The sequence below is a fragment of the Lagopus leucura genome, unplaced genomic scaffold (genome assembly GCF_019238085.1).
Source record: "Lagopus leucura isolate 7727_CA_CO unplaced genomic scaffold, USGS_WTPT01 Super-Scaffold_100009, whole genome shotgun sequence".
Classification (NCBI taxonomy): domain Eukaryota; kingdom Metazoa; phylum Chordata; class Aves; order Galliformes; family Phasianidae; genus Lagopus; species Lagopus leucura.
This window is the reverse complement of record NW_024962266.1, coordinates 4,727,855-4,754,245: the sequence shown is the minus strand read 5'-3', so window position 1 is coordinate 4,754,245 and position 26,391 is coordinate 4,727,855. Positions and strand designations below refer to the sequence as shown.

General features: G+C 44.6%; 2 protein-coding genes across 8 annotated transcripts; one reads left to right on the top strand and one right to left on the bottom strand.

Annotated features, from left to right (window-relative positions):
* The first annotated feature begins 1,305 nt into the window (after nucleotides 1-1,305).
* KLHL20 (kelch like family member 20) lies at nucleotides 1,306-22,583 on the top strand. Of its 7 annotated transcripts, none has more exons than XM_042873523.1 (12): nucleotides 1,306-1,352; nucleotides 2,513-2,559; nucleotides 7,810-8,383; nucleotides 11,681-11,839; nucleotides 12,634-12,728; nucleotides 13,877-13,992; nucleotides 14,365-14,548; nucleotides 15,653-15,796; nucleotides 15,953-16,086; nucleotides 16,598-16,806; nucleotides 18,463-18,569; nucleotides 20,666-22,583. In XM_042873523.1, exons 2-12 carry the CDS (start codon nucleotides 2,537-2,539, stop codon nucleotides 20,748-20,750), a joined length of 1,830 nt encoding a protein of 609 aa, XP_042729457.1. In that variant the 5' UTR covers nucleotides 1,306-1,352; nucleotides 2,513-2,536; the 3' UTR covers nucleotides 20,751-22,583. The 7 variants fall into 7 exon arrangements, with proteins under 7 accessions (XP_042729457.1, XP_042729453.1, XP_042729452.1 ...); XM_042873519.1 differs by having other exon boundaries at nucleotides 2,508-2,559; XM_042873518.1 differs by having other exon boundaries at nucleotides 1,307-1,352; nucleotides 2,319-2,559.
* Nucleotides 22,584-22,904: 321 nt separating this feature from the next.
* CENPL (centromere protein L) lies at nucleotides 22,905-26,391 on the bottom strand. The gene is made up of 4 exons (XM_042873525.1): nucleotides 26,224-26,391; nucleotides 25,899-26,150; nucleotides 24,945-25,487; nucleotides 22,905-24,634 (listed from the first exon to the last, which is right to left on the bottom strand). Exons 1-4 carry the CDS (start codon nucleotides 26,389-26,391, stop codon nucleotides 24,563-24,565), a joined length of 1,035 nt encoding a protein of 344 aa, XP_042729459.1. The 3' UTR covers nucleotides 22,905-24,562.

The window sequence follows — 26,391 nt, the reverse complement described above, 5'->3', positions numbered from 1 at the left end:
GCTCAGAGCCCTGTCCAATCTGACCTTGAGTGTCTCCGGAGATGGAGCATCCATCATTTCTCTAGGCAACCTGTGCCAGTGTCTCACCACCCCTATTAGAAAATCTTCCTCTTATATCCAATCAAAACCTCCCCTCTTTTACTTTGAAACCATTTCCCCTTCTCCCATCACAGCAGACCCTGCTAAAGAGTCCGTCCCATCTTTCTTACGGCCCCTATAGATACTGACAGGCTGCTCTCAGGTCTCCCTGGAGCTTTTTCCTCTCCATGCTGAACAGCCCCAGCTCTCAGCCTGTCCTCATAGGAGAGGTGGTCTACCTCTTGGGTCATTTTCGTGGCTCTCCTTTGGATGCACTCCAATAGGTCCAGATCTCTCCTGTACTGAGGACTCCACATCAACAGCTGGCAGTGTAGAGGCAAACCCATCCGGGCTGCAGCACTGTGGAAAGATATTGCTGCCTGGGTTGTAAAAGCATGTCACGTAAATGTCCACATAACCACAAGTCATACCACTGAAGGACATCAAAAACAACCAGCAGGTGGATCAGGAAGCCAGGACTGAAGTGGCTTGGGTTTATGTGCACTGGCAACATAAGGGTGAATTATCTATACCTTGGAGGGCACGTGACACCTCATACCTTCAAGGATGAGATACAACATATTGATGGACTTGGGATGGAGGGGTGGACTTGACCATGGATGTTATTGCACAGGTTTTCCATGCATGTGAAATGTGCTGCCTTCAGGCAAGACAAGTGATTAAAGCCTCTTAGGTATGAAGGACGATGGCTGAAATGTAAATACAGAGAGGCCTGGTGGATTAAATCACACCACGGCAAGGTCCACGTGCTTAAAATGGTGGAAGCAACCACGGGACGGATGGAAACACATCCTGCGCCTCGTGCCACCGCCAGGAACGGCCTTGAAAAGCGAGGCTTGTGCTGACACGGCATCCCTGAAAGAACCGAGCCAGACAACGGGACTCGTTTCCAAAACAACCTCGTAGACAGCCGTGCCAAAGAGCGTGGCATTGAGCGGGCTGCTGGGAAAACGGAACGAGACAACGGTGCCTCGAGGGGATTTGATGTAGGGTGAGAACAAGGCAGTGCTTGGACTCGCATGATGTGATTTACTGAAAAATTCCCCACGTCATCACGACGGGGCTCGCCGTACGCATCAGCACCACTATTACACAGCCAGCCCCAGGCCCGAGGGGGGCGGCACGGTGGGGCGGAGCCGCGGCACGGCGCGGGGCGGTCGTGGGCCGGGCCGGAAGGGGCTGTCGGCGGTTCGCGGGGCCGTCCGCTTCCTGCCGCGGAGGAGGGCCGGTGGCGGGCCGGGCTCGGAGCGGAGGTGCGTCCCGCGGCAGTGAGAGAGCGAGCGCGGTGCGGCTGCCGGCCGTGCGGTGAGTCCCGCGCAGCTCGGCCTGAGCCCTCCTTTGATCCTTACTGAAATGCGTAGGCCTGAGAATGGCCCGGCCGCGGTGGGCCGTGCCCCGCTGCCAGGAGGAGGAGGCAGCGGGGAGAGGCGGCGGGTCGGAGCGCGGCGTGCCCGGGGCTCGGCTCGGCGGGGAGGGGGCAGGATCACGTAGGCAGGAGCAGCTGGAGCCATTTTGCAACTTCAGCCCAAAGTTCTGCCCTATAGGTTTGGGATGCGGGGCTCCAGCTGAGTGTTTCGATCGTGTAGAAAGGCTTTTGTTTTGTTTTGTTTTCTTTAAGAGTTATTCGGTCTCACTCCCATCGTCGCCTTTACTTTCACCGCTCCCCGCCGGGTGTCTGAATGCAGGAAGCCTGGGGACGTCAGTTTGAATGCAGGATGCTCTCCTGTGACAACAAGTCACAGAATCCTTAGAGTTGGAAGGGACCCTTAAAGGCCATTAGTCCAACTCCTCTGCAGTGAACAGGGACACCACAGCTCCATCGGGCTGCCCAGGGCCTGATCCAGCCTCACCTTGACAGTCTCCATGGACGGAGCACCAACAACACCACTAGGCAACCTGTGCCAGTGCCTCACCACCCTCCCTATAAAAGACTTTTTCCTTATATCCAACCTAAATCTACCCTCTTTAAACTTGAAGTCAGCGCTGTGCTGTGCCTTAGTTGCCAGCCTGCCTTCAGTCCCTGCTGCACAGCGAGGCAGAGCCCCACTCCTATCACTCAAGGCATTTTGTTCCTTTGGTCGAACAATCCTAAGGGTTCCGATAGGCAGGCGAGCAGACAGACAGTATCCTTTGATCCATGTGTGCCATTTGCCTAACAAATTGTTATGCAGCTGTGGTGAAATGACTTTTAATGATGTTTATATTTCCGTCTGCTTTAGCCTCTGCAGTTGAGACATCGTTAATCCAGGCTGCAAATTTTATAGCTGGATTAGAGCTTGAAGGCATATTAGGATGTGGATTTGGTCAGCTCCGCTGTTGCAGAGTCAGACTGAAGAGAGGAAGGAAGGCTCTTGTTTCACAGCATCACTGTTTTTCTTCTTTTTCTTCCTTCGGATCGGGTCCTGAAGTGTAGGGTGAAGGTTTCTCTTTGTGGTGCATGGACGGAAAGCCAATGCGCAGGTAAGATGAAAACCACTTGTCTCCTTTTAACCCCCTGTAAATAAATCCTGTGGTGAGTTGGTTTCAAAAGTTCTTAGACCATGAAACCTCTTTTGCTTTTAAAAAAAGATCTGGATAGGAGAGTTAGAGTGTAAGCGTTTATCTTTAGTCCTTGCTTCTGTGTGTTTAGTTCTCAGTATTTACATGACCAGATGTCTGGACGTGGATGTGCTGTTAGGAGAAGAGTTCGGAAGACAATTTATTGTAATTCTACGTTCTCCTCTGCCCCTCCTCGCTTTTACTATATCTTAAAATCCAATATTTAATTACTTTTTTGTTCTGATAACGTGAAATAAACAGTCTGGGAATAAAATTGAACTTGATTTCTGAGAGGCATTACTTTTCTCTTGACTAAAGGAGTTTAGCTCCTCTGATGGGGTAAGGCCTTAGATGAAAAGGAGATTTCCTCTTCTAATTATGGATGCCAGCTGCCTCAGTTCTAATGAGCTGAAGATGCAGCTGAAGTTTAATTCAAGGGAGTGCTTGCTGTGGCTATATCAGAAATGTTCTGTTATAGACAGGAAAAGAATTGTCCCAGTAAATCAGCATGATGACATGTAGGCAAACAGGATTGCTCTGGTTGCTGTTCACTGTTAAATGTGCCAAGGCAAACCTTAACAGCAGCTGTATTTCTGCATGCAAGCTGTGTGGAAGCAGAGTTGCCTGATTATTTTTTTTTTTTTCCAAATGAAGTAGAGAGAACTCATGCAAATAGCCTAGTCTGTTTGTACTCTAAGGTGTTAAAAGTTGGGAAACTTTGCTAGGGGTAATTCTGTAAGCATCAGCACGATGCTTCAATTAAACTAACGAGTAAACCTTGGTCCATGATATGGGCATCTCTGGGGCCATGTTATGTTAATCAGGTTTTTTTGTTTGTTTGTTTGTTTTTTGCCAAGGTGAGCAGTGTGGTTTTGGGGCAGAAATGAGTTAACCTGTGGCTTTTACAGCAAGTTCCTTTTTTCTGAGTGACATGTGAAGGAGCAGACAGCTCTCTTCCATCTCCGAGGCAGAGAATGGCAATGCAGGGATTGTTAGGTGTTCAGTAGGTTTGTGCCTTTGGTTTGCCATGGCAGGAGTTCTGTCTGCCACTCATGCTCGGCTAGACCTAACAGTGAGCAGCAGCACCAGGCTGAAGCAGCAGAGGTTTTCTGTTGTGGTGATGACCCTGGAGCTTCAGGCTTCTTCAACAACTCATAGAGACCAGACCTTCCATTACCTTCTGTTTTCCTTCCCTCTATGGCAAGCCAGTGCAGAGGTGGCTGGCTTGTTTGACGTGCTGACATGGTCATTACTTCTGAGCTAACCCTACTGCCCAGATGCATTAGTTGACATGGTGAGTTGGTACAAAATTTGTACAGCGTTCAGGGGATGGGGAGGGTGATTTGAATGGGGAAAAAAACTGCAGCTATTCTTGTCAAGATTGAACATCAGAGCATTCTCTCCGTCACAAGCAGGATTTGTTTTGCATTAGTAATGAAGCGATAGTTGGGGCAGGCTGTTCTCCCTGTCAGAGAGCAGCAAGAGAAAACTTCTGCTGAAGGCATCAGCGAGGCAGAGGAGTCCTTACTGATGAAGGGTGTATTTCTACAGCACCAAAGTAAGGAGGGCAGAGCAGATATGGTGGCTGGGGGTCAGCCAGGAGTCCTGTCATCATCAGGCAAGTCTGTAGCTATGCAGAAGGGCTGGAGTTAGGCCAGGAAGCCAACATAGCAAGTTGGTGGTCAGGCAGTGATGTGCTTGTACATAGCTCAAGCAATGCATGAGGACTGGAGCAGCTCTCAAGCGTGGGCACGGCTCTTGCCCAAGACAAGCTACAAAAAGGTTGGGAGGAAGACTCCTGCAATGAGCTTCCTGTGCTTTGGCGTCCTCATTCCTGGTGAAACCGAGAGTTCCCTGAGTTTGGTGAGTGAAAGTGTAACTAAGTGTAAATAGGGACTTGTGTACCAGATCGCTGCTGCTCTCACTTTAAGCAATATAAAATAATAATGCAGTCAGGTTTATGTGCTTGTTTGCTTAACACTACCTCTGTGAGAGTGTCTTCCTAAGCCTTGCTGTCTCTGTAAGAAAAGGAGTTAGTGGTATTTTTTACTAGTTATTAGATCTTTAATTCACAGAGTTTGAGTGGCTGCAATAAAGCATTTCCATCTACTTGGTCTATTACAACATCACCAACTAAATCAAAGGGCTTTGTCCTAGTAATTCTGTATGACTTTATGCATAAAATTCCAAGCTAGGCATTGACAGAAATCGCTACTGGTTTGATTTATCATCTCCGTTTGCTACTAAAATCCTTTGCTCCTGAAATCCATTAGAGCAATGAGTGATTTCAGCTGATGCTTTCAGCCTGTTTCATGTTCTGTTCTGTGGGCCATAGGTCCCATCAGTTATTTTCTTCTGCATTACATTAAAGCTTTCTTGTGATCTCATCCTCAAACATACATAATGTGAAACCAAAAAAACACAGGCCACCCTGACCTTAAAGTTAAGGAGCTCAATGATGTTTTCTGGAAGTGTTTTTGTTAGATGTTATTCTTGGGTGTATTTTGAACTTTTTCACTGCGGCTGTGTTGCTGTAAGGGTGAAAGTCTCACGGGTGCCCATGTTAACAGCTGAAGTTTTGGGAAGTGGCGTAGATGAATAAAATGGAGGTAGCACTGCCTGTATATCTCGCTGACTTAGTGTGGCAGACTGCCTGTGTTTCCATTTGTACTTCTCAGCAGTGTGCTACGGAAGCCCATCCTTTGTCAGCCCTTTCTTAATCGCATTGTGTTTGCTGGTTTCCTCAGCCCTGCATTTTGATGGAGGCTAATCCCAGCGTATCTGCGTGGCTGAGCAGCAATTTTTTATCCTCACACACACATTTCCTCCTCAATCCTCAGCTCTTTTTAATCGCCCCGTGTATTTGGGAGCAGCTCTTAGCTGTGAATGTGCTGGGGGGGTGGCAGCTAGCCTAGCATGTGAGAATCAAATGCTGCTTTCTGTCTTTCGCACCTCTAAGCTACTGAGTCACCGTTTCATTCTCTATGCATATATATGCATAATGCAGTGAAATTATTATCCTTGTGGAGACACAGGCTGTCGGTGTCCTTTTAATTCTATGCCTGTGCACAGCAGCAGCCCACGGTGCTTAACGTCAAGCACCTGTCTTGATCCAGTATGGAAATTCCCAAGCCCATTGATCACTTGCTTCTGCATTACCTAGAGGTAAGTTATGGATGAATCAGGAATGCTAATTTGCTTATTATTCTTTTTTTTTTCTTCTATCCATTCAGTTCTCTTTAATCATTAACCAGCCCCCCCTTTTTTTTTTTCTTGAAAAAGGGAGGCTGGATACAATAGGCACGCTCAGACAAATGAGGATGAGAACAGTGCAGGAATGCCTGAGGTTCTTAATAACCAGCTTCCTATTCAATTAAAGATCTCAACAGTCAGATTTGGGGAGAAAAGCCTATTCTAGCCTGGCAAGGAATGGGGAACTGCTGCCCAAATTGGGCCTTAGCAGAATGAAATCCATGCGGCATGCTTAGTGCAAGCTGGCCTCTATACTGAGGGGCTTTGTCACTGCCTTCCTCCATCCCTTGGTAGAGGGATTAAATTACTTACTGTCTGCCTTTAGCTGCTTGGGACTACTAGAGAAAGCCAGTTTGGTAAATTAATCTCTAGCTAAGGTTTCTTGAGATTTTTGTGAGGGTACCATTGAACTTAGTTCACTTTTGATGCTGTGAGGAGTGTTTACCTGCATTGTTTGGGAGGAACTTTGCAGAGCTTTGGAACACCGCAAAGTGAATTTGGGTTGTGAGGGACATGAGTGGGTGGAGGGGAGAGGGAGGCAGTGTAACAGCAGGAGGATTTGTCAGAGGTGTCAAGAAAGGAGAACAGCAATGGATATATTAAAAATATATATTTAAAAAGCAAACAAGCAAGGCATTTCAAGTGCAGAGGCTGAACAGGAGCAAAGTGCAGAGGGAGACCCAGCTGGATCTGTGTAATAGAGATAGGAGGGAGAGGTAATGCTCTGAAGCAGCTGAATGCCATGATCAAGGAGAGAGTGTGGGGGGAATGGGAAAACAGTCTGGGATGCAAGTAATTGGAACTGCTGCAAAGAGGCTGGTTTGCTTGTGGTTAGAAAATGCACTTGACATAATAATGAGAGGAATGGATGTGAGTTATTTTTTTAATTCCTCCAAGCATGCTGCAGAAGGCACTGAGCAATGGCAAAGCTGTCTCTTCTTTTGCTCTTAATATGAGCAGAGTGAGGTAGTGATAACTCCCAAATGCCAGTGTACCAGAGGAGCTAGGAATGGATGTATTGGCTCTCTCAATCTATCTCTGACAGCCAGCATGCTCACTGATTATTCATAGCTGTCAGCAGTCTGATTCTGCACACAGCGTGTTTCATTTGCTCCCAGTGAAGGGTTTTTCTTTTCTTCTAAGTGGAAGAGGCAATAGTTTCCTCTGTTTGCTTTGTTTTCAGAGCAGTTGATAGGTCAGTGGTGCTGTTGCATCCTTTTCAGTAATTGCAAACATGGCATGAGGCAAAGATTCAGATAACTGAGATGTCATTTTATGTGTTCAGAGCACTATTTTCTTCCTGTTTTGGTGGGATGGTGGTTGTGAATACTTCTGGTACTTCCAATATTGATTGGTCTCTTAATCCTGCTTGCATGGTATCTTGCAGGCCATCTGAAGCTACTGAAATCCTCAGGACAGCTGGGTGTGTTCAGGTATCAGTGATGGACACCCCTATTGAATATGGAGGCAGAAGAATAGAGAAGTCTGGTTAAATTGTGTGAGTGCTGTTATTTGCAGCAGAAATCAGTCTCCAGCACTGACAAAACTCAAGTGACAGTGGACAAATTGGATAACCTTCTTTGCTTTGAGTCTGTGAAATGGTGATAATATTTCTCTCCCATGTGAGGCAGTCATTAGGTTCAGTTAATAAATGTGTTCATGTGGTTGGACGTCACTGGCGTGTCATAAAAAGCATATAAAAACAGATATAAGCCTGTTGCAAGCTGGCATTTGTTTATTTCTAAGTAGACTTTGGTTTGAGACTGGTTCTTTTTGCACGTGATCATGTTATATTCACGTTCTCACGTGGAGCTCTGGGCAGCTTTTGCCTGTGTGATTGGTGTGAAGCGTTGAGCTTTGGCTGACAGCTGGTGATAGATGAGTTGTTGACCATCTTCTTTTTGGCTTCCCCTGCTGCAGGTGTACCAGTACTCGACCAGGGGAGACCGGAATGGATGTGACCAGCCGATGCACACTGGGAGATCCTAACAAGCTGCCGGAAGGGGTGCCGCAGCCTGCTCGTATGCCTTACATCTCCGACAAGCACCCTCGACAGACTCTGGAAGTCATCAATCTTCTCCGGAAGCACCGGGAGTTGTGTGATGTGGTGTTGGTGGTAGGTGCCAAGAAGATCTATGCTCACAGGGTGATCCTGTCCGCCTGCAGCCCGTACTTCCGAGCCATGTTCACTGGGGAGCTGGCAGAGAGTCGGCAGACAGAAGTGGTGATCAGAGACATCGACGAAAGGGCCATGGAACTGCTCATTGACTTTGCCTACACCTCTCAGATTACTGTGGAAGAGGGAAATGTCCAGACCTTGTTGCCAGCTGCTTGCCTTCTCCAGCTGGCTGAGATCCAGGAGGCCTGCTGCGAGTTCCTTAAGAGACAGTTGGACCCTTCCAATTGCCTGGGCATCCGAGCTTTTGCTGACACTCACTCGTGCCGTGAACTGCTGAGGATTGCTGACAAGTTCACCCAGCATAATTTCCAGGAGGTAAGAAGCCCCTCTGCTGGAACTGTGGTTTTAGAGAGCTGTGATTTACTCCTTGTTTGTGCTTCTTCCCAAACCCTGCCCTCAGTTCTGCTGATAGAAGTGGATACTGGCCTCAGCAGGGGGAAGAGAGCACCTGCAGGGCAGTGTTTCACTGTTGTTCTGTACGTCATAAGTATGATCCGTGGCATTTCCTCTCTTGGAGTTCTATGTTGAATGCTGCATGGAAGGCAGGGCCACATACATAGGTGGTGTTTGATGTTGCTGCTGATGTAGCTGCACTAGGGTGTGCTGCAAGATACATGATTGGAGGGGAGAAGAGTCTTAACGTGAGGGTAATATATGAGAAATAGAAATGTGCTGAGTGTAGGGCTTGAGAGTATGAGGGAGCTGGGTGAGCATATGGCTGTGTCAAGTGAAGTCTTCAACTCCCTTGCTATAGCAGAACCAGGGTTTTGCATTTATTATTCAGCAGAAGCTGGATAGCTAGATGTGGAATGGAATTCACATGTGGTATTTTGTGTCTGACCTTCATATGCTCAAGTCTCTTCTTGCATTTCAAATTCTCCATAGAAAATTTTTTGGGGGTTCCAGCTGCCAACTCAGGGAAGGATCAGCGTAATAAAGGATTCCCCAAGCAATGCCCAGAGAAGAGTGGGTCTTTACTTCATTCTTACACTTGGATGCTGAAGAGAGCCCAACATTTTTAAGTGGTATCTTTCCCGAGCCCTTGTTGGAAGGGTAAGAATTTAAGTGTGTTGGAAGCAGCTGCTTTCTGGGGGTGCTCTCAGCATGAAGATGTGTTCCCCTGGCAGGGGGATTTTTCTTGCCATTTCTACAAACTGCTCTTCTATCCACTGGGACAGGTAGCCTGCTGCAGAGAGACTTCTTTTTTCCACCTGCTCCACAGGTGGATCTTTTCCAAAGGCAGTGGTAACTCCAGGATGGAGTAGTGTTTCTAATTCAGATTCCCCAGAGAAGTGGCTGTGTGTGATTGATTGCAGCCTGCACACTCTTGTTTTCCCTGCAGGAAGCAGATTGGAACTGTATTAATTTCAGTCAGGTAGTACTTAAGAAAATTATGAGGAGGAGCAAACATGGTTGAACTTGACTGTTGGACACCTTGAAGACAATACTTGATATCTGACTGTAGACACATTACATCAGCTTACTCCAAAAGTTGCAATTAAATATGACTTCCCTAGCCATGAAGACAGAATTTGCTACTTAAGAGCTTGTTATTTTCTAGAGCTCGGTGATTTCCCAAAAGCTCCACATTCAAAGCCCTACATTTAGCTGTGTCATGTGCTGTGTGCTTGCTCTGCATTTCTTTTGCTCTGCAGTTCTTCCTTGGGAGCAGGATGGTAACCAGATGGTTGTTTATTTTCAGTACTTGGTGGTTTTAATGGTTAGAGCTGCGTTCTTCTTCTTATTACACGAGTAGGGCATGCTTACAAGCCTCTAAATAACTTCTTGACAGCATAAGGCTTTTGTATCTGAATGTTTTGGTGTTAATGCTTGCAGCTGGCTGTCGAGAGCTGCCTGCCGTGGGGTTCTTTTCTTTCACAGTCCCTCAGAGATGGCTTTCTGTGTTAGTTTTCCCTGTGAAAGCACACACAGGCAGGAGTTTTGGTCTCTAGAAAACACTGTTCTTTAAAGATGATGCAAATTATAATTGAGTTAACTAAACCACATAGATTAGCTCGCTGTTTGTTTGGCCTGGACAGTTTTTGATGTCCCACTCAGTATCCAAGAGTTCAGCTGCTCTTCATCCCTAATGATCTCCCATTTTCTTTCTGCTCTTTCTCTGCAGCCAGCATTAATGGTGCTCCTTGCTGGGCCCGTGTTCTGCACTGCCATTACTTTCCATCCAGAGAGTGTTGATCCCTTACCAAAGGGAGGGAGATAACTGATAGAAAACTTGTACTCCTATATATGGTCACTGTTCCTCCAAACTGACAAGGAGAAACATGAGATGGGAATTTCCTGAATGGCGGTGTCAAATATTAAGCACTAGGCATCAAGCCAGCCCTTGCAGTTACTTCAAATGCAGAGTGAATTGTTTCGTGTCCTCTGCTGTGCTAACCTCTACTTCTACTAATTGTTATATGTATATATTGCTGCATTACATCGTCAGCTTCTTGGTAGAATGTTTTCCCAAGTTTTTTATTCCCCTTAATTCAATTTCTTGCCTCGAACCCCCAGTGAATCTTGTGTGTGAGATGTGAAATGACTCTACAAGAGCAGCCTTTGTATTTTTGTTTGCTCTTTCACACCTTTTGTGAAGGGGAAAAAATCCACGTAGGGATGAACAAGCTGTACTTCATAGCAATAGACTCAGGTGCTTACTCTATCTGCAGATGTAATTGTTAACATAAGAGAGTTATTATGAGCACAGGATCTTGTTTCATTTATGCTGCAGACCATCGCATAAGTCAAGTAGTTCTAACGTGGTTGTAAATTACATGGACAAGCTGATATTCAGTTGTTTTATGCCAGTGAACCGCTCAGATGACTGGCTGTGGGCTGGGAGTGCTTGTGGGGAAGCTGAACTGTTGGGTGTCAAGGAAAACTCTTTGCTAGCAGCCTGCAGCCCCGGCACAGCATGTGTGTTCAGGGCTGTGTGCTGGGAGCAGCTGAGGCCTCCTGAGGAGCTGGTCACTATCTTGGGTGCTGAAGGAATTAACTGTGCTGGCAGACTGTCAGCAGCTTGAGTTTCACAAGGGATGAATCCTTAGGGTCTTCAGAAGCTCTGATTCCCTCTTAAGAGCCTTTGGACCTGCACGTGCTCTGTGCAGATATTGAAAACAAGTGAGAGACGATCAAATCTCTTTGTCCAGAAATATTTCTGTTCTGCCACAAACAGGCATTCAGCTCTTGGTAGCTTGTCTCTGAGACTTCTTATTTGTTTTCTGCTTTGGATTGCTCGAGGATAGATCCTCTCTGTTCTGGTGTTGCTTTATAAGTTACACAGGGCAAGCAGGAAGGCCGATTGTAAAGGCATCTTATTCTTTCTGAGTTCTGAAACCTGACTAATGTGTTCTGTGACTTAACCCTTTAAAACTATCTTATGGAAGCCCTTTTATGCATCTTTGGTGTGTTTTTGGGTCTGCATTTTGCAGCCGGCCTGTCATGTGTTGATGGCAAGATAGTGATGGGTAGCTGAGCCTTTGCTGGATCAGTCCATTGGGCTCTACTTCAAGTGGGCCACCTGTTCTTTAGAGTTGCACTGAGAAACAGAAGTAGGAATGGTTCTGGTGCTTTGGCCACTATCCTCATTTGTGTTTTCTATTTAACTAGGTAATGGAGAGCGAGGAGTTCATGCTGCTTCCTGCCAATCAGCTCATAGACATCATATCCAGCGACGAGTTAAATGTTCGCAGTGAAGAGCAGGTGTTCAACGCAGTGATGGCCTGGGTGAAATACAGCATTCAGGAAAGAAGACCCCAGCTGCCACAGGTAATGAGCACAGTGACATTCAAGGCTCCTTTTATTCAAGAGAAGAGCAATGAGGACTGATAGGGCAAAGCAACAGCAGTGTGACGGTTCTGAGTGCATGCAGCTCCACAATAGTTTTGTCTTCCTCCTGTGTTAGAAGGTTGGCATTTTCCTTTCATCTAGGCTGAAAGATGCAGCCACCAGACCTTTTAATAGGGGCTTTATTGATTTGTTTCCAGGTAGGGCTTGCCAAACGAGATTGTTTCAGTGGTCTATCCAGGCACGGTGGCCTGGATTGCTTTGAGTGTTGTGCAAAAAACAGTGGGTAAGGAAAAGGTCGTCTTCATTTGAGGTGCATCTTTAAGCTCTGCTGTTTGATTTATGCCTCAGCCATCAGGATCTTATACTGGAGCTTGTCAGAATGGTTTTGTTGAAATGCAGTGTTTCATCTGAGCCAAGCCATTTCACAGAGACGCACCCATTCTGACAAAGCTGTCAGCTGGAAAGCCTCTGAAGTCTCAGGCTTTTTGATCAAAAGGAGTGAGTGCCTACCCTGGTGTTTCTTTGGAAATACAGATATTTAATGCAACTATACTTAGGAAAGCTTCTGAAAATTGTTTAAAAGCAAAGAAAGAAATGCTGCTGTCCTCAAGTTAGCTCTTATTAATGGCATTAAAACTGTACGTCTTTTCAGGTCCCTCTGTCTGTACCTGCTTGTGCTTGTTATCATTATTAGCCAGTATTTTTTTTTTCCTCAATTTCTTTGTTTGGGGATTTACAGCTTATCCACAGTGTTGTTCTGTTCTCTGTTGCAGGTCCTGCAGCACGTTCGCCTGCCACTGCTGAGTCCCAAGTTTCTTGTGGGCACAGTGGGCTCTGATCCTCTTATTAAGAGCGATGAGGAATGCCGGTAAATCTCCTTGCTGAACTACAGAATGGGATTTCATTCTATTAGGGAGCCTTACTGACATCTATTCTCTGAAACTGCTTGTTTGTTAGTAGTGAACAGGCAATATCTCTCCCAACTTGTTCTTTTGCAACAAGGAGAAGAAATGCAAGACGACATGTTGTTTCTTTGCATAATATTGGTAGCATGCCCAAGAGGAATTCCATTTTTTTAAAGGTTTTTTCTTCTGTGTAATAGCAGAACTGAAGTACACAGGTTGACTTTTGGCTTAAAAAAAAAAATAAATTCCTTTGTATGGCATTTGTACATAATCTCAATATGACTTAAAGTAATTGCTGTATGCAAAACATGATAGCTGAACAGATTCCAGATGTAGTCTCTTTTCTGCATTGCTACTGGAAGGAAGCTGCCACTTCCTTCTCTTGTGACATAAGTCACACCTTTCTAATTCTTGTGGAGTTGTGCATTATCTGTTTTTCCGTATTGTGCCTAATGTGGAAAAGTTCAGGGGTTAGAATGAACTGTTTTTCTCCTGAGTAAGCACTCATACTGACCGAATTCCACACTCGTAGAGGGGAGGAGGACTTTTTTTCTGTTTTATTTTATTCAAGGGCTTGGTATGTTAGGATTAGACCAGATGATAAGTCATTAATGGATGGACAGTGCGAGCTGGCCAGAGCTCAAGGAGAAAATATTCATCAGAAAGATACTATCTCCATCTATTGGTCATGCGGGTATTATGTATTTATGTGCTTTTCAATTCCTGTTTTGTTCTAAGGTAAAACCATTGATGCTTAAGTTTTAACTTGAAGCAAACTGGTTTTTTTTGTTTGTTTTTTAATACAATTAGCCCAGGAAATCTCATCACCATTTTTTAATCAGTCATTGCAGCTAGTAGTATCTGATACTAACACCAGTCAAAAATTGATGCAGGGCTATTGCTGTCACTAAGTGACTTGTAAAAAAAGCTGATGAGGATTTTGGTGACAGTGCATGTTTTAACTGCATCTATTCATGCACTTCTGTGATTTGCAAATAACTGAAGTGCCCAACGCTTGCTGACTGCTCTTCCCGCCAGTTTTGATTCATGCTTTTTCCTTTGGCCAGTTTCAGGTGAACTTTGGGAATTAATATTTTCCTGTCTTGTGCAGGGATTTAGTGGATGAAGCCAAAAACTATCTCCTGCTACCCCAAGAGCGACCGCTGATGCAAGGACCGCGGACTAGACCACGCAAACCCATCCGTTGTGGAGAGGTGCTCTTTGCAGGTGTGTACAGCTCCTGCTGGCTCAAATCAGGAGATTCAAATCCGTTTTGCTGGTGATAGCTTTCTTTTAAACAGAATCTTGTCACCATCTTTCTGAATGACCTGTGTGTTAATATTTGGAGATTTGAGTCAGCTTGCACTTCCTCGCTTGTGTCATCTCTTTGGTGGTGACATTACTTCCAAGTGTAGGTTAATCCACTTGAAAATCAAATTCTGCCTTCTAATTGTAATCCTCAGAACGATGAACTCTGAGAGATGAAGCTGCTGGGTTAAGGCTGCTGAAGTGCAGAGGGGTTATTTGTAGCAGGCACGTGTGCACTATGTGTGCTTGGTGTGTTACTGTGACACTATTTCTTGCCTTTGGTCCCAACAGTGGGGGGCTGGTGTAGCGGGGATGCAATCTCCAGCGTGGAACGGTATGACCCTCAAACCAATGAGTGGAGGATGGTGGCTTCCATGAGCAAAAGGCGCTGTGGCGTTGGTGTCAGTGTTCTGGATGACCTTCTGTATGCAGTGGGAGGCCACGATGGTTCCTCTTACCTGAACAGTGTAGAAAGGTAGGTGTCTGTAAGGCCAACATGCTGAATACTAACTCTGAGTTCTTAAACTTGAGTGCTAGCTTCATCTTGCCAGCTATTTTTTGTTTGTTTGCTTTCCTGCTGGAAACCTGAAATTTTTATTACTTGCTATCTACTTCAATATGTACTGGTTTACTGCTAAACTAGGTCTTCACACATCCAGCTTGTGTATTTACTCTTGGTTTAATGGAACAAGACATAGCCTTTGGTAAAAGGAAGAATCATGAAGAGGTGGGTCTGGTTGTAATTGGTGGGAGGAGCGTGATCCTGGTTAGCTTTGCAGTTGCTGGTTTGTTTCTAGTGTTGTTAAGGAAGGTTGAGGTTGCAGTATGCATTACTTCAACAGTGAATGAAAGCATCCTGGAATTTCATGCAGAGTGGTAACTACAGAATTAAGGAACCTTGCGAACACATAGAAGAAGGAAAATAGGTCACTTTTAGGCCTGTGAAAGACACAAGTTGAACAAGCTGTGTCAAGCTTCATGTCTCTGGGAGCAGTATACTGCAGTCTGCCTGCCTCCAAGCCACATGACTCATGCACTCCAAATCTCTTCCTTATACCAAATCCAATGAGCTATACAAATATTCCTCCCCTTCTTTTCGCTGTCTCTTTGCATACTGCCAGCTTCTCACATCGTGATCTTATGTCTCCCACATCTTGCACTTTTCTGCTACACACCGTTGTTCCTCACCGCTGGGTTTCCAAGTTGGTCTGGTTCCCTTGTCTTTATCAATAAGAGCAGGTCCAGTGCTGGCTTGTATGAACTGCAGAGTATATCCAGCAGAGTAACTGACTGCTGCTCTTTGCACAGATGCAAGTTAGCACATGTCAGCCAGTCCCTGGTAATGTGCTTTCTTACAGACCTCAACCTTTGATCTTCAGTTTGAATCATCTGCGCTGCAGTTTGAACATCCCTGCAATTACATGTGCTGCGTGCATTGCATAATTTTGGAATTATTTATTCAACTTATAAATAGCTGTGTTGCAGTTCAGACTCAAGATGGGTGAATTTTACTGCTTCAGTAGTTTCCAAACTTGGGAAAGTCTGAAGCATAGATAAGCAACTTGCGCTGTTTTTCTAGGTACGATCCAAAGACCAATCAATGGAGCAGTGATGTGGCCCCCACCAGCACCTGCAGGACCAGTGTTGGAGTAGCAGTTCTTGGGGGCTACCTTTATGCAGTGGGTGGCCAGGATGGTGTCTCTTGCCTCAACATTGTGGAAAGGTACCTAAGTTTTTTTTTTAAAAAGGGAGCGTGGGAGGAGGTAAACAAACAAATCCCATGGGGATTTTTCTTTGGGGAGAATAAGATCAGCCTTTCTACCCCCCTTTGTGAGGATGTTGACATTTTTGTGACCTTTGATGTTTATTCTTCTGCCAGGTATGATCCCAAAGAAAACAAATGGACTCGAGTGGCTTCCATGAGCACCAGGCGCCTGGGAGTTGCAGTGGCTGTTTTAGGGGGCTTTCTCTATGCAGTGGGAGGCTCTGATGGAACTTCTCCTCTCAATACAGGTATGCCTTTTGCTGTCCCTCATTGCTGTCAGCATTTGTCATGATCCTGTTTGTTGTCTTTAAGATTTCCAGGTGGCAGCTGAATATCTTGGTGACCGGTTAGCTGCATGTTTTCTCCTTCAGATGGGATTTTGCTATATGGTAATTCATATATGGTAAATATATGAGCCTGTGAACCACCGTTACCTCTGTGTGTGTGTGCACATATAGTTTTTCCCATTAGATGCTGCATTTGGCATGGTAACGGTGATAATTTTGTAGCCAACTCATTCTTGAGTGAAGGTGCTTTATCTGATTGATTGACTGCATAGGATTGGAGACGGGAGAGAAAAGCAAGCTCTCTATGGAAGGAAAGCATGAGGGTGACAGAACAAACCAGTACATCCTGTTTTTCTTGTGTGGACACTACACTAGCTTTACAGATTGAGCAATGCTTTGGGTGCTGATATAAAAGTGCTGATCTCCACTGCTTGCCAACCCTGTTGCCAACAATATATCATTTCTTTTGCAGTGGAACGATACAATCCTCAGGAGAACCGCTGGCATACGATTGCACCCATGGGGACGAGGAGGAAGCACCTGGGCTGTGCAGTGTACCAAGACATGATATATGCTGTGGGAGGCAGAGATGATACGACGGAGCTTAGTAGTGCTGAGAGATACAACCCTCGAACCAACCAGTGGTCTCCTGTCGTGGCCATGACATCCAGACGGAGCGGAGTGAGTTTGGCTTGGTTTGCTTGCTTGTGCCATCTGTCATCACATGGTGAGAGTAGGGGATAGAGCATTATCGAGTGAGATTTCCCTCTTGCTTCATCTGTATCTTTCAGAATAGAAACAGAGAGGTAAATGTTTGCCCAGGGGTTATGCTCTTTAGTAAGACTCAAGAATGAAGTGGTAGTTGTGTCGTGGCGGGGTATCCAGTTGTTTGAAGGTCTTTTTAAAATAGTTTTGGTCCTTTACACTGAGGAGATAAACTGAGGAGGTCTTCAGCTTCTTCTGAAGTATACGTATTATTTGGTGTGTGACAGGACTAGAGAACAGTATTAAAATCAGCACCTGGGTCTCATCTTGCACTTTGGGTGAGTTAGGAGGTGAACAATCCTACCTGCACAGAAAAAAAGAGCTGGAAAACTGAGCAATTGTATGTAGATACTGACTTAGAGCTAAGCGCTTTCGCTGCCTAGATGTGTGTGGGAATGGGGTTTTGGGGCTTTCAGATGTTGCCTCTCTTCCACAAATCCTGTGGGTATGGAGAGTGACAGCATGTTTTCATCAACTCCTAATCTTCCTGCTTTCTGTAGGCATGCGAACAAAAGATTAACATGGCGTTTTAAGTAGTCATCATGTTTAGGCAGATGCAAATGTTATGAATATTTATCATTGGATACTGAATTACATAGTAAAGCAAAGCGTGGATTCATTCTGTCTGCATGTTAGTATTTCAGTGTGTGCTGAGGCAAGTGTGAATCATGACTTGAGTAAGTACTGGTTTGGGGAGCAGAAAATATGTATTTCCTTCCTCAAAACATTTAGTACACTGTTCAACACTGTCCTTTCCAGCTACCAATTAAGCATTGACTCTTCATGAATTCCTTCTATATTTGCACTATTTAGAAGTTCCTCAACAGATGCAGCTGCATGTGCAGCCCTCCTAAGTTGTGCTAAGTACTTCAAAACCAAAACGAGGACTGTATTACATTGTGTTCTTATCTTTGCTGCTATACTGCTTTGTTTTCACTGGAAGTGATCTGCCTAAACCACGGAACTGTTTGAGGTTTTTGTGATTCTTGTGCTTCTGCAGAAGGATAAAGTGGAAAGGCTGGAGGCCAAGCTGTTTACAGATGTTCCAAGCCACAGCCTGGGAGGAGCAGGCTGTGTAGGCTTACATATGGTTCTCCTCCAATTTAAGCTGTCGTTGCAGGCTATAGGTTGCTAGATGTTCTGGAGTACATGTTGTAATTTGTCAGGGAGTCTCATCTAGGATGTGATATGCATTGGCTGATAAAGACTTATGCTCTTATATATCTACAAACATTGAAGCAGTTCTAGCTCTTGTTGTCACCTTGGGAACCTTGTGCTTTTACTGTGATATCTCTGCTTTGGGATACATATTTAGCTTTTCATGTCTTGTTATTTGAAACCCAGCACTTGGATTGTGTGGCATCTTATACCAGTCTGCCCTAGTTAAATGCATTTTAGGCTGTTTTGTACTATTTTTTTCCCCTAGAAAATTCCATTGCTGCTTGCCTTTCTCCAAACACAGCTGCTAAACCTTTTATTAATATTTATTTCAATCGTTATTTTCAGGGTATGCATTCAGGACATGCCTTTTCAGCAAGTAGCTAAGCAGCTGCTGTGATGGTTGTTTTACAGGTTGGCCTTGCAGTGGTGAATGGACAGCTAATGGCCGTGGGAGGGTTTGATGGCACAACGTACTTGAAGACCATTGAGGTGTTTGATCCAGATGCTAACACATGGAGGTAACTGATAAGTTTGTGAAACAGTCAAATAGCAATCTCCAGATGTAGCTGCTGTCACCCAGCTGGAGCTGTCCCAGCAAATTAGAACCGTGACATACAGCTTGGTGCAGCAGCCAGCATAAATTTCATGCTGTAAATTCCTGGTTAGCATGAAGCTGTATGAGGATCATATTTTGAAAAATTGGGAAGGCACAGGAACTTTGTGTGGCTGCCTTCCCTGTTATGCTTGAAACACGGTCCAGTACTGAGCAGTAATTATACAAAAAGGTGCTCACTAACCTTTGTGGCGGGCTTGTATTGCTACAGCACTGCTGCCTGACTGCAAAAGCTTCCATGACAAGATGACTTCTCTGTTTAAATATGAATGGAAGTTGAAGCTGGTAATACGGCAGTGTTATTTACCTACTGCACTCCCATACCCACAACTAGTTGAGAAACACTTTCTTGCAAGTTTCTGCTTGGAAAACCAAGTCTAGGTAGGTTTTTGAGATCCATAGAAAATAGGCAACGTAGCAAGCATGTCAGGTAGCAAGGACAATGTTATTCCAAAACATAATTTGTTTTAAGTGCCACTTCTGAACTTGAAAGTGTGAGCCGCGCTGAAAGACATCTGCCCCTTGTGGTTATTTTGGGCTGAGTCTGCTCTGCTTCTTGGTAAAAACGAGCTGACCCTTAGAAGGTATAGAAACCCTTAGTCACGGTGTAGAAACCATCCTACTTATTTTTGGCTTTCAAGCTGAGGTTCTGAGCTCCACATTTTTCTGGAGGAGTTGAGGCAGAACACTTTGAGCATATGATGTTCTTCTCCCTTTAAGTCTGTAAGACAGCAATTAGAAGATTTTCACCTGATTCACAAGACAAAACACAAAATTGATTGAAAATGTATACTGAGAAGTTGTATTTCTTACTACTTTTCTAGTCTTAAATACACTTAAAAGCAATTATATTTATTCCCAAATCTAATTAAAGTTTCGGTCTTGCTGCTTTAGTAATCTGGAGGGAGTAGAGGGGAATAGAAAGCAATTAATGTCCTTATTCCTTTTGGCTTAGTAATACTAGTAGATTAATCCCTTTCTGCTGAGACGAGCTGTCATAAGGAGCAATGGGGGATCTTCCTCTTGTCTGCTGAGCCATGGTCAATGCTTGTAGAACTGCTGAGAAAACCCACCTGAGCAGAGAGGAATATGTACTTTCTCTTAGCTGAATGGTTTTCAGGTACTTTCAATGGCTGTAAGGATAACAAGATATTTTGAGCTAGGAGTTACTGTCTAGGCCAGCATTTGCAGGACTTTTGGAGGTTGTTCAAGGTATTAGCTGTGAGTCCCCCCCACTTAATTCAGAACAGCTGATCATCATCTGGTCTTCCTTTTCTTTGTTGAACTTTTTGTTCTGTGAAGGGCTTTTTTTGTGTAGCTCGACTAAGAAATTCTTCTGATATCACTTAATCCCAGATTGCATTGGTAAGAGTTGTTTGAAGAACTTGCTTCTCCTGTTTCTGCCAGCAGACTTCAGCAGCACAGAGAATAATGCAGCTGAAGTGAGTAGGATCCTGGAGTCTGTAGGGATCAGATTTCCATATGAAACGCAGGCACCATTTCAGTAACATATCTTAGAGAAGCAGATGGTGCTTGGGATGTTACATCTTGGTTGGATCAGCTGAATGTATAGGGTATTAGAAATGTAAAAAAAATAAAATAAAAATTAGTTGGTTTGCAAACAGCAAATCTGTCCTTGATCCAGTGCTATCCAAAATGTAGCCCAAGGTCAGCTACAGCCTGTGAAATTTTTTCTTTTTTTTTTTTTTTTATCTTTCCCACAGCCAGGCAGGGAGAAAGCAAGTGATTACTGAAATAACAGGAAACCATCGTGGCCAAACAAGCAGTTTCTGTTTAGAGGGAGAAAGGCATGAGCAAATACAAGTGTTTACCTTGGAAGTGTGTAAAAAGGCAGCTGCTCTGCTTCTAACTTGTCACAGCCCACTTTAAGCAGGTGTTAACAGTGGTGTAACTATGCTTACAAAGGCCGATCTGATCATTCCCATGGTGGTTTAATGAGAGAGCTGGAGCAGTGTGCCTACTGAAGCCTTCTCTTTGCAGGTTGTACGGAGGGATGAACTACCGGCGGCTGGGAGGAGGAGTGGGTGTTATCAAAATGACACACTGTGAATCCCATATATGGTAAGCACCAAGAGAGAGGGAGACCCCCTGGTTCCCATTCCTAGATCAACTGAAGAGACTTGCTGACACTGGACTCTTTGTGGCTCTCGTATGGACGGTCTAGACCTCATGTAACTCTTTGCCATTGGTTCTTTCTATGGAATTATAAAATGACTTCTGTGAGAGTGTGCCCAATGGGAGACCACACTGTCAGACTCCAGGGAATCACTGGACAAAAGTAGAAGTGTTGCTTATGTCCATATTTTTTTCTAACTAGTCTACAATTTTGAATAAACCAAACTGTACAATTCACCATAGCATAAACAATGCCAATGCACAGACTACAAGCTACAATGGGAATCTGGCAAGGAGAGTTTCCTGCCTTTCCCTCCTGCTGTGAGCATTGGATGTGGCAGCTGTGTTGGTGGGTGAAAGAGGAAGGTGATAGAGAAAACATTGCTTTTGCCTTATTTACAGAGAGCTTCAAAAAAGATAAAAGTACTTGACCTGCAAGGTGCCACCTTTGCACAGAAGCTTTCCTGTGCACAGAGTATATTTATTTTTTCATTTAATTTGTATCACGTCTTTTCTTTGTATTGCTCACAGCGCTGATTCCAGCTTTTTATATACATATATATGTGTGCATATATATGTATTTTATATATATGTATATGTGCGTGTGCAATTTGAGTTTTAATGAGTTGATGGTTAGGGCAGGGCTATGTCCTGCAAGCTGTTGTGGTTCCAACCCTGGTGGTATGTAGTTGGGTCTCAGAGTATGGAAGAGCTATGGGTACCCTGGGTGTCTTTTCAGTCTTGCTGGAGGCAAGAAGTAGAACTGGAACTCTCATCTATCGACTGAATCAGTGAAAGGCCATAAAAGAAGGTGAGAGTGAAAAGGATTTCATATGATGCCTTTTTACTGTACAGTGTATGGTACAAAAGTTCAGCTTTTGTCCCTCACCTCCTCTGTATATGAACCTAGAAACAACTAGCTGTTGCTTATTTAAATAAGTCTCATATATTCAGCAGGCAACCACTTCTTCTGTGAAGCTGGTAGGCAGGTATCATCTGTTAATTCTGGCTAGCCTAGATCAACACTCACCTCTCAGGTTCTTGTTAGAATGGCAGACCCGCAGTCGAGTCAGCTCCTGCTGTGAAATGCTTAGACCAGCATCACCTCAGCTGCCCTCCTGCCTCTCATCTGTGTCTCTAGAACTCCTGTTGTAAAACACTGACCACGATGAGGTGGTGCACTCCCTTTTGATGATTTGTTGAAAATGCACTTTCTCTGTTCTTGGCTAGAGCAGGAAAAGGTCTGAAATCGTGGAAGTTTGGAAGGGAGGGACTGTTTGCCGGCACTGTGAATTACTGTCATGTTTTGGTGAGTGCAGAGGTACCCAGGGTAGGGAGAGAGGAAGGAGGCACTGTGGACTCAAAGGTTCTGATACATTTGTCTGTACTGTAAGTACTGTCTGTACTGAGAAGACCTGTTGCACCTGATTTAACTTTGGACCTTATTAAATCTGATTTTAAAAGGACTGTGAATTCTTGAGATGAAGGCAGTGCTGACATCTTGAGTTCTGATCTCCATCGTTTGATTTATGTAACAGCATTTTAATGTGCTTGAATATAGTAGAAGCTACACTACAGTAATAAATGGGTCATTAAAAGTTTTTTTAAAAGTTCCTTTTCCCCTAAAGGTTGGTATTCTTACGTTTACATATGAAGATCATTTGCACCTTTACAAGGAAAACAAGTATTCTGTAAACAAATGTTTACATTTATCATTTATGCTTTTTTCTAGCATGAGTAACTTGTATAAATAGTGCTATCTTAATAAATTTCTTCTATGCTATTGTTTGTTTGTTCCTTTGGTTGAAAGCAGTGGATTATGTTTTTGTACAGTTTGTTTAGATATAGTGAATAGGAATGCTACCTTTTTCAGGTAAAGGTCCAAGTAAAAGGGGCTTAAAAACTCTGCTGGCATTTGGTGTTACCTTCACTTACCTAGAAGCATGTGCTTCAGAACCAGTTTTGTTTTCCTGGAAGAAAGTAGCTGTGTGATCTTGTCAAATCTACCTCTGCTGCCTTCTCTGCAGATGCTGAGAGCCGTAGCACAAATAAGCATGTGATAAGGTAGGGGAAGTAGTTCTTTATTCCAGCACTAATCCACAGGCAGCCTATGGTAGATACTGAGCACGATTAGCAGAGCACTGGCTTCAGCTAAGTACTAATCTTAAAAGCAAAGCATGCTGCTGGAGCATTCCCACAAGCTTCATATGCTTTTAGGTTCTCTTCTTAAAGCTACATTGAACTTAGAAGTTGCTTATACAAACTGTCAGATCAGAACATTAGATCTTGAAAATGACTAATGGGTTAACTTAAAATCAAATACAGGTCTGCTTACCAAGCATTCCTCTCAGTCAACATAGCAAACTTTGATGTCTTTGAAAGGAAACTAAAACAAGAGAACTTATAGTTGCTGGGCAGTCAAGACCTGTGGCTGTGCTTAACTCAGTAAGCATCCTCAATTCACCAACTACAGCCTTCACAAGGCAAAACTAACTCTGCTTAATACAAACTGAAAGCAAGTACATGGTTCTTTTTCTGACTGTACTAGTAGGCTAGTTTCAGTAAGAGATAAGGAGCTGGGCATGTGATGGTGTCATGTTGTTCATGTGTACATGGCTGGTTCATCTTAGCCTTGCTGGGGTGAAGAAGGAACAAGCCAGCTCCTTTAAGGTGGAGTTGATGTGTTCTAACCTTGTGGTTTGGTCAACTCACACCTTGCCTTCCTGCTTACAGGTAGGTTACAACATATTTAACTGATTACTTGTACAAAGTTCTTGAAGCCTAAAGTTATTACAAGTGAATTTCACAGGAAATTATGCTTTACACATTCAATAATACTGTGAGCAGCAAAGCTTAACAGTTTAGTCAGGTAAAAAAATTAAAATAAAATACAAGTATACATTGAGTCAGACATGCTGTTCGTCTCTAGTCAATTAGGGAAAAAGGCTAAAAAAAATATTTATGAGGTACTGTTATACAAGTCATAGCACTTCTACTTCCTTTTGGCTCACATAGTTTGTAGTCAGCCTCTGTGCACTAGCTCTGAACTGTTACCTGGTATAGAATGAGATCAAATATAAAGTTCCAGCACCAAGAACTCCAACTCAGAACTCTGGCCTACAGTATTACATCCAGGGCAATAAACTACCAGGCAAAGCACATTAAATCTCTAGTTCATGCTGATTTCAATTTCTCACGCATTAACTTTGTGAGACCAGAGCTGGAAAAGGGAACTGTCATGCTTTTCACCTTGCTCAGCTAGGGAGTAGATGAACATTTTACGACCCTTACTAGCCAGTCTTAATTAGCTAAAAATGAAGTTAGAAGCTTAAAACATGTATCAGTTTTTCAGGCATGCTTGATAGTGGAGTGGTTGACATTTAGCCTGCAGCCCAAGTGTACCATAGTATAACTGTATAGCTGGTGCTATCAGTTAAGTGAAAACCAAAATTGCTGACAGCAGCAATAATGGAAAAACCTGTCAGTAAGTCGCATCCAAGAACTTGCAGTTTTGTTTCCTAGCCTCCAGCAGATAAATACAGACAAATGGATAGAGCAACTATAACAGACAGATGCTTAACAAGCTACTCTAGGGTTAAATGCCTTTTCTGCATCCTAAATTGTGGCTATGGATTTAAATGCAGTAGTTGCACACAGGAGTTACAGATCAGAAGAAAAAATGCTGCAAGAAAGAATTTTCAGTAGGCTTATCAGCTTCCATTGGTAAGCCTCTGTATGCACAAAGATATGCGGAGTTGAGTCTCACTGTATCTGAGAGATTGCTAATTCTGTCAGTAGCATCAGCACTCCAATCAGGTATTGGCTTTGTAGAAACTGTTTTAAAAAAAAAAAAAGAAAATCAGTGGTCATTTGCACAGCCTTAAATGACTAAAACAAATGAATGCAGTCAGATTTGCAGTTGTCTGCAAAATACTCTTTTTTTAAAAACGATTTTGACCCAAGATATGCAACAGAAACACTCCTGCCTCCATGCTGCTCTTGTTGGAGCCCTCTGACTTCTACTAGGAAGCTATTTGTAAGAAACAGGCAGCCTTCATTTTTAAAAGGAAGGCATTTCTAGTAAAGTACAACTATTCTACTTGTCTGGTATTAGGATAACATGCTGCATTATCATTGAACTCACTTTTATGATCCCATCACAGTGTGCTGAGGCAATTCCTGTAGAAACTTTCACTAGTTTTGTAGCTGACAAGTGGATCTTAAAGTGTCTGTGGAAGTGGGAATAAAGGCATTCCATAAAGACATCCACCTCTTCCTGAGTGATCTCTCCTGGAGTTTTTTGGACTGTGTCCCACAGAGCTTTTGCATCCTCAGGGTGAATGGCATATGAAATTTCCAGAGGCTGAGGCAGGTGAGGAACAGAGAAAAGGAGTTCCGTGGCAGCTGTGTTTCTGTCCACTTCGCATCCAGTCCACATAGCTGCCATCCAAGTGAGATTGAGAGGGCTGATGGCTAAACGACGGAAACAGCAGTCAAAAGTCTTCTGAAACCAAGTTCCAACAATGGCTGTGTAACTTTCTGCCCCATTAACAAGGAACAAAGGTAAACAAGTGAAGTTCTCAGGCAAATTCTCTAAAAGATCATCTCCAGCCACACAGCAGAACCATCCTGACCATATCAGCTTCTCTTCTGAGTTTTTTGGGGAAAGTGATGATCTCAAGGAAAGCTGGAACGGGGAAAAGAATCACAGAATCATTAAAGTTGAAGAAGGCCACCATGATCGTCCCGTCCAACCATCAACCTATCCCCACCGACCACATCCTTCAGGGCCACATCCCCACAGTTGGTGAACACTTCCAGGGACAGGCAACTCCCCCAACTCCCTGGGCATCCAGCACCTCAACACTCCCGACAAGAAGTTTTTCCTAATACCCAAACAGAACCTCCAGAGGCACAACCTGAGGCCATTCCCTCTTGTCCTATCGCAGGAGCAGAGGCCGACCCTCACCTCACCACGAGGTCTCCCCTGTGCTCCCCTTCTCCACACCGCCCCATCCCATTCCCTCAGCTGCTCCCCACTCCCTGTGCTCTGTCCTTAGCTGGTCCCAGAGCTGTGAATAGCACCCCAGTGCCCCACCTGCACCAGCACAGCGGCGGGGTCCTGCTCGCTGCCCCTCAGCTCGGGCAGACCGGACATGGCCACCTTGACCCCCAGCTCTCCGTCCATATCCACTGCCAGCCCCTTCTGCTTCTCGGCGGCGATGAAGACACCCAACATGCGGGCGTAGTCCTTCAAGTCGGCGTTGGAAAACTTGTACAGAGGGCTGACACTGTACAGGGTCCACTGCTTCCGCAGGAGGAACGCCGTCTTCTGCGGATCCGCGTTCTCCTAAAAACGAAGGACAAACATCCATAGCATCGCTCCCCCTCGGGGCTCGGCGGCCTCCGAGGGACGGTCCTACCTGACAGCGCGGCGGCAGCAAGCGGCTGCCGGGGCTCAGCCCGTAGTTCCGCCCGAACAGCGGACCTCGGGACAGCCGCCCAGTGCCGGATGGCCGCCCGCTGCTGGGCAGCGTCCGCATCGCGCCCTCCATCTCTACAGCGGAGCCCGCCGCCGGCCCGCCCGCCAT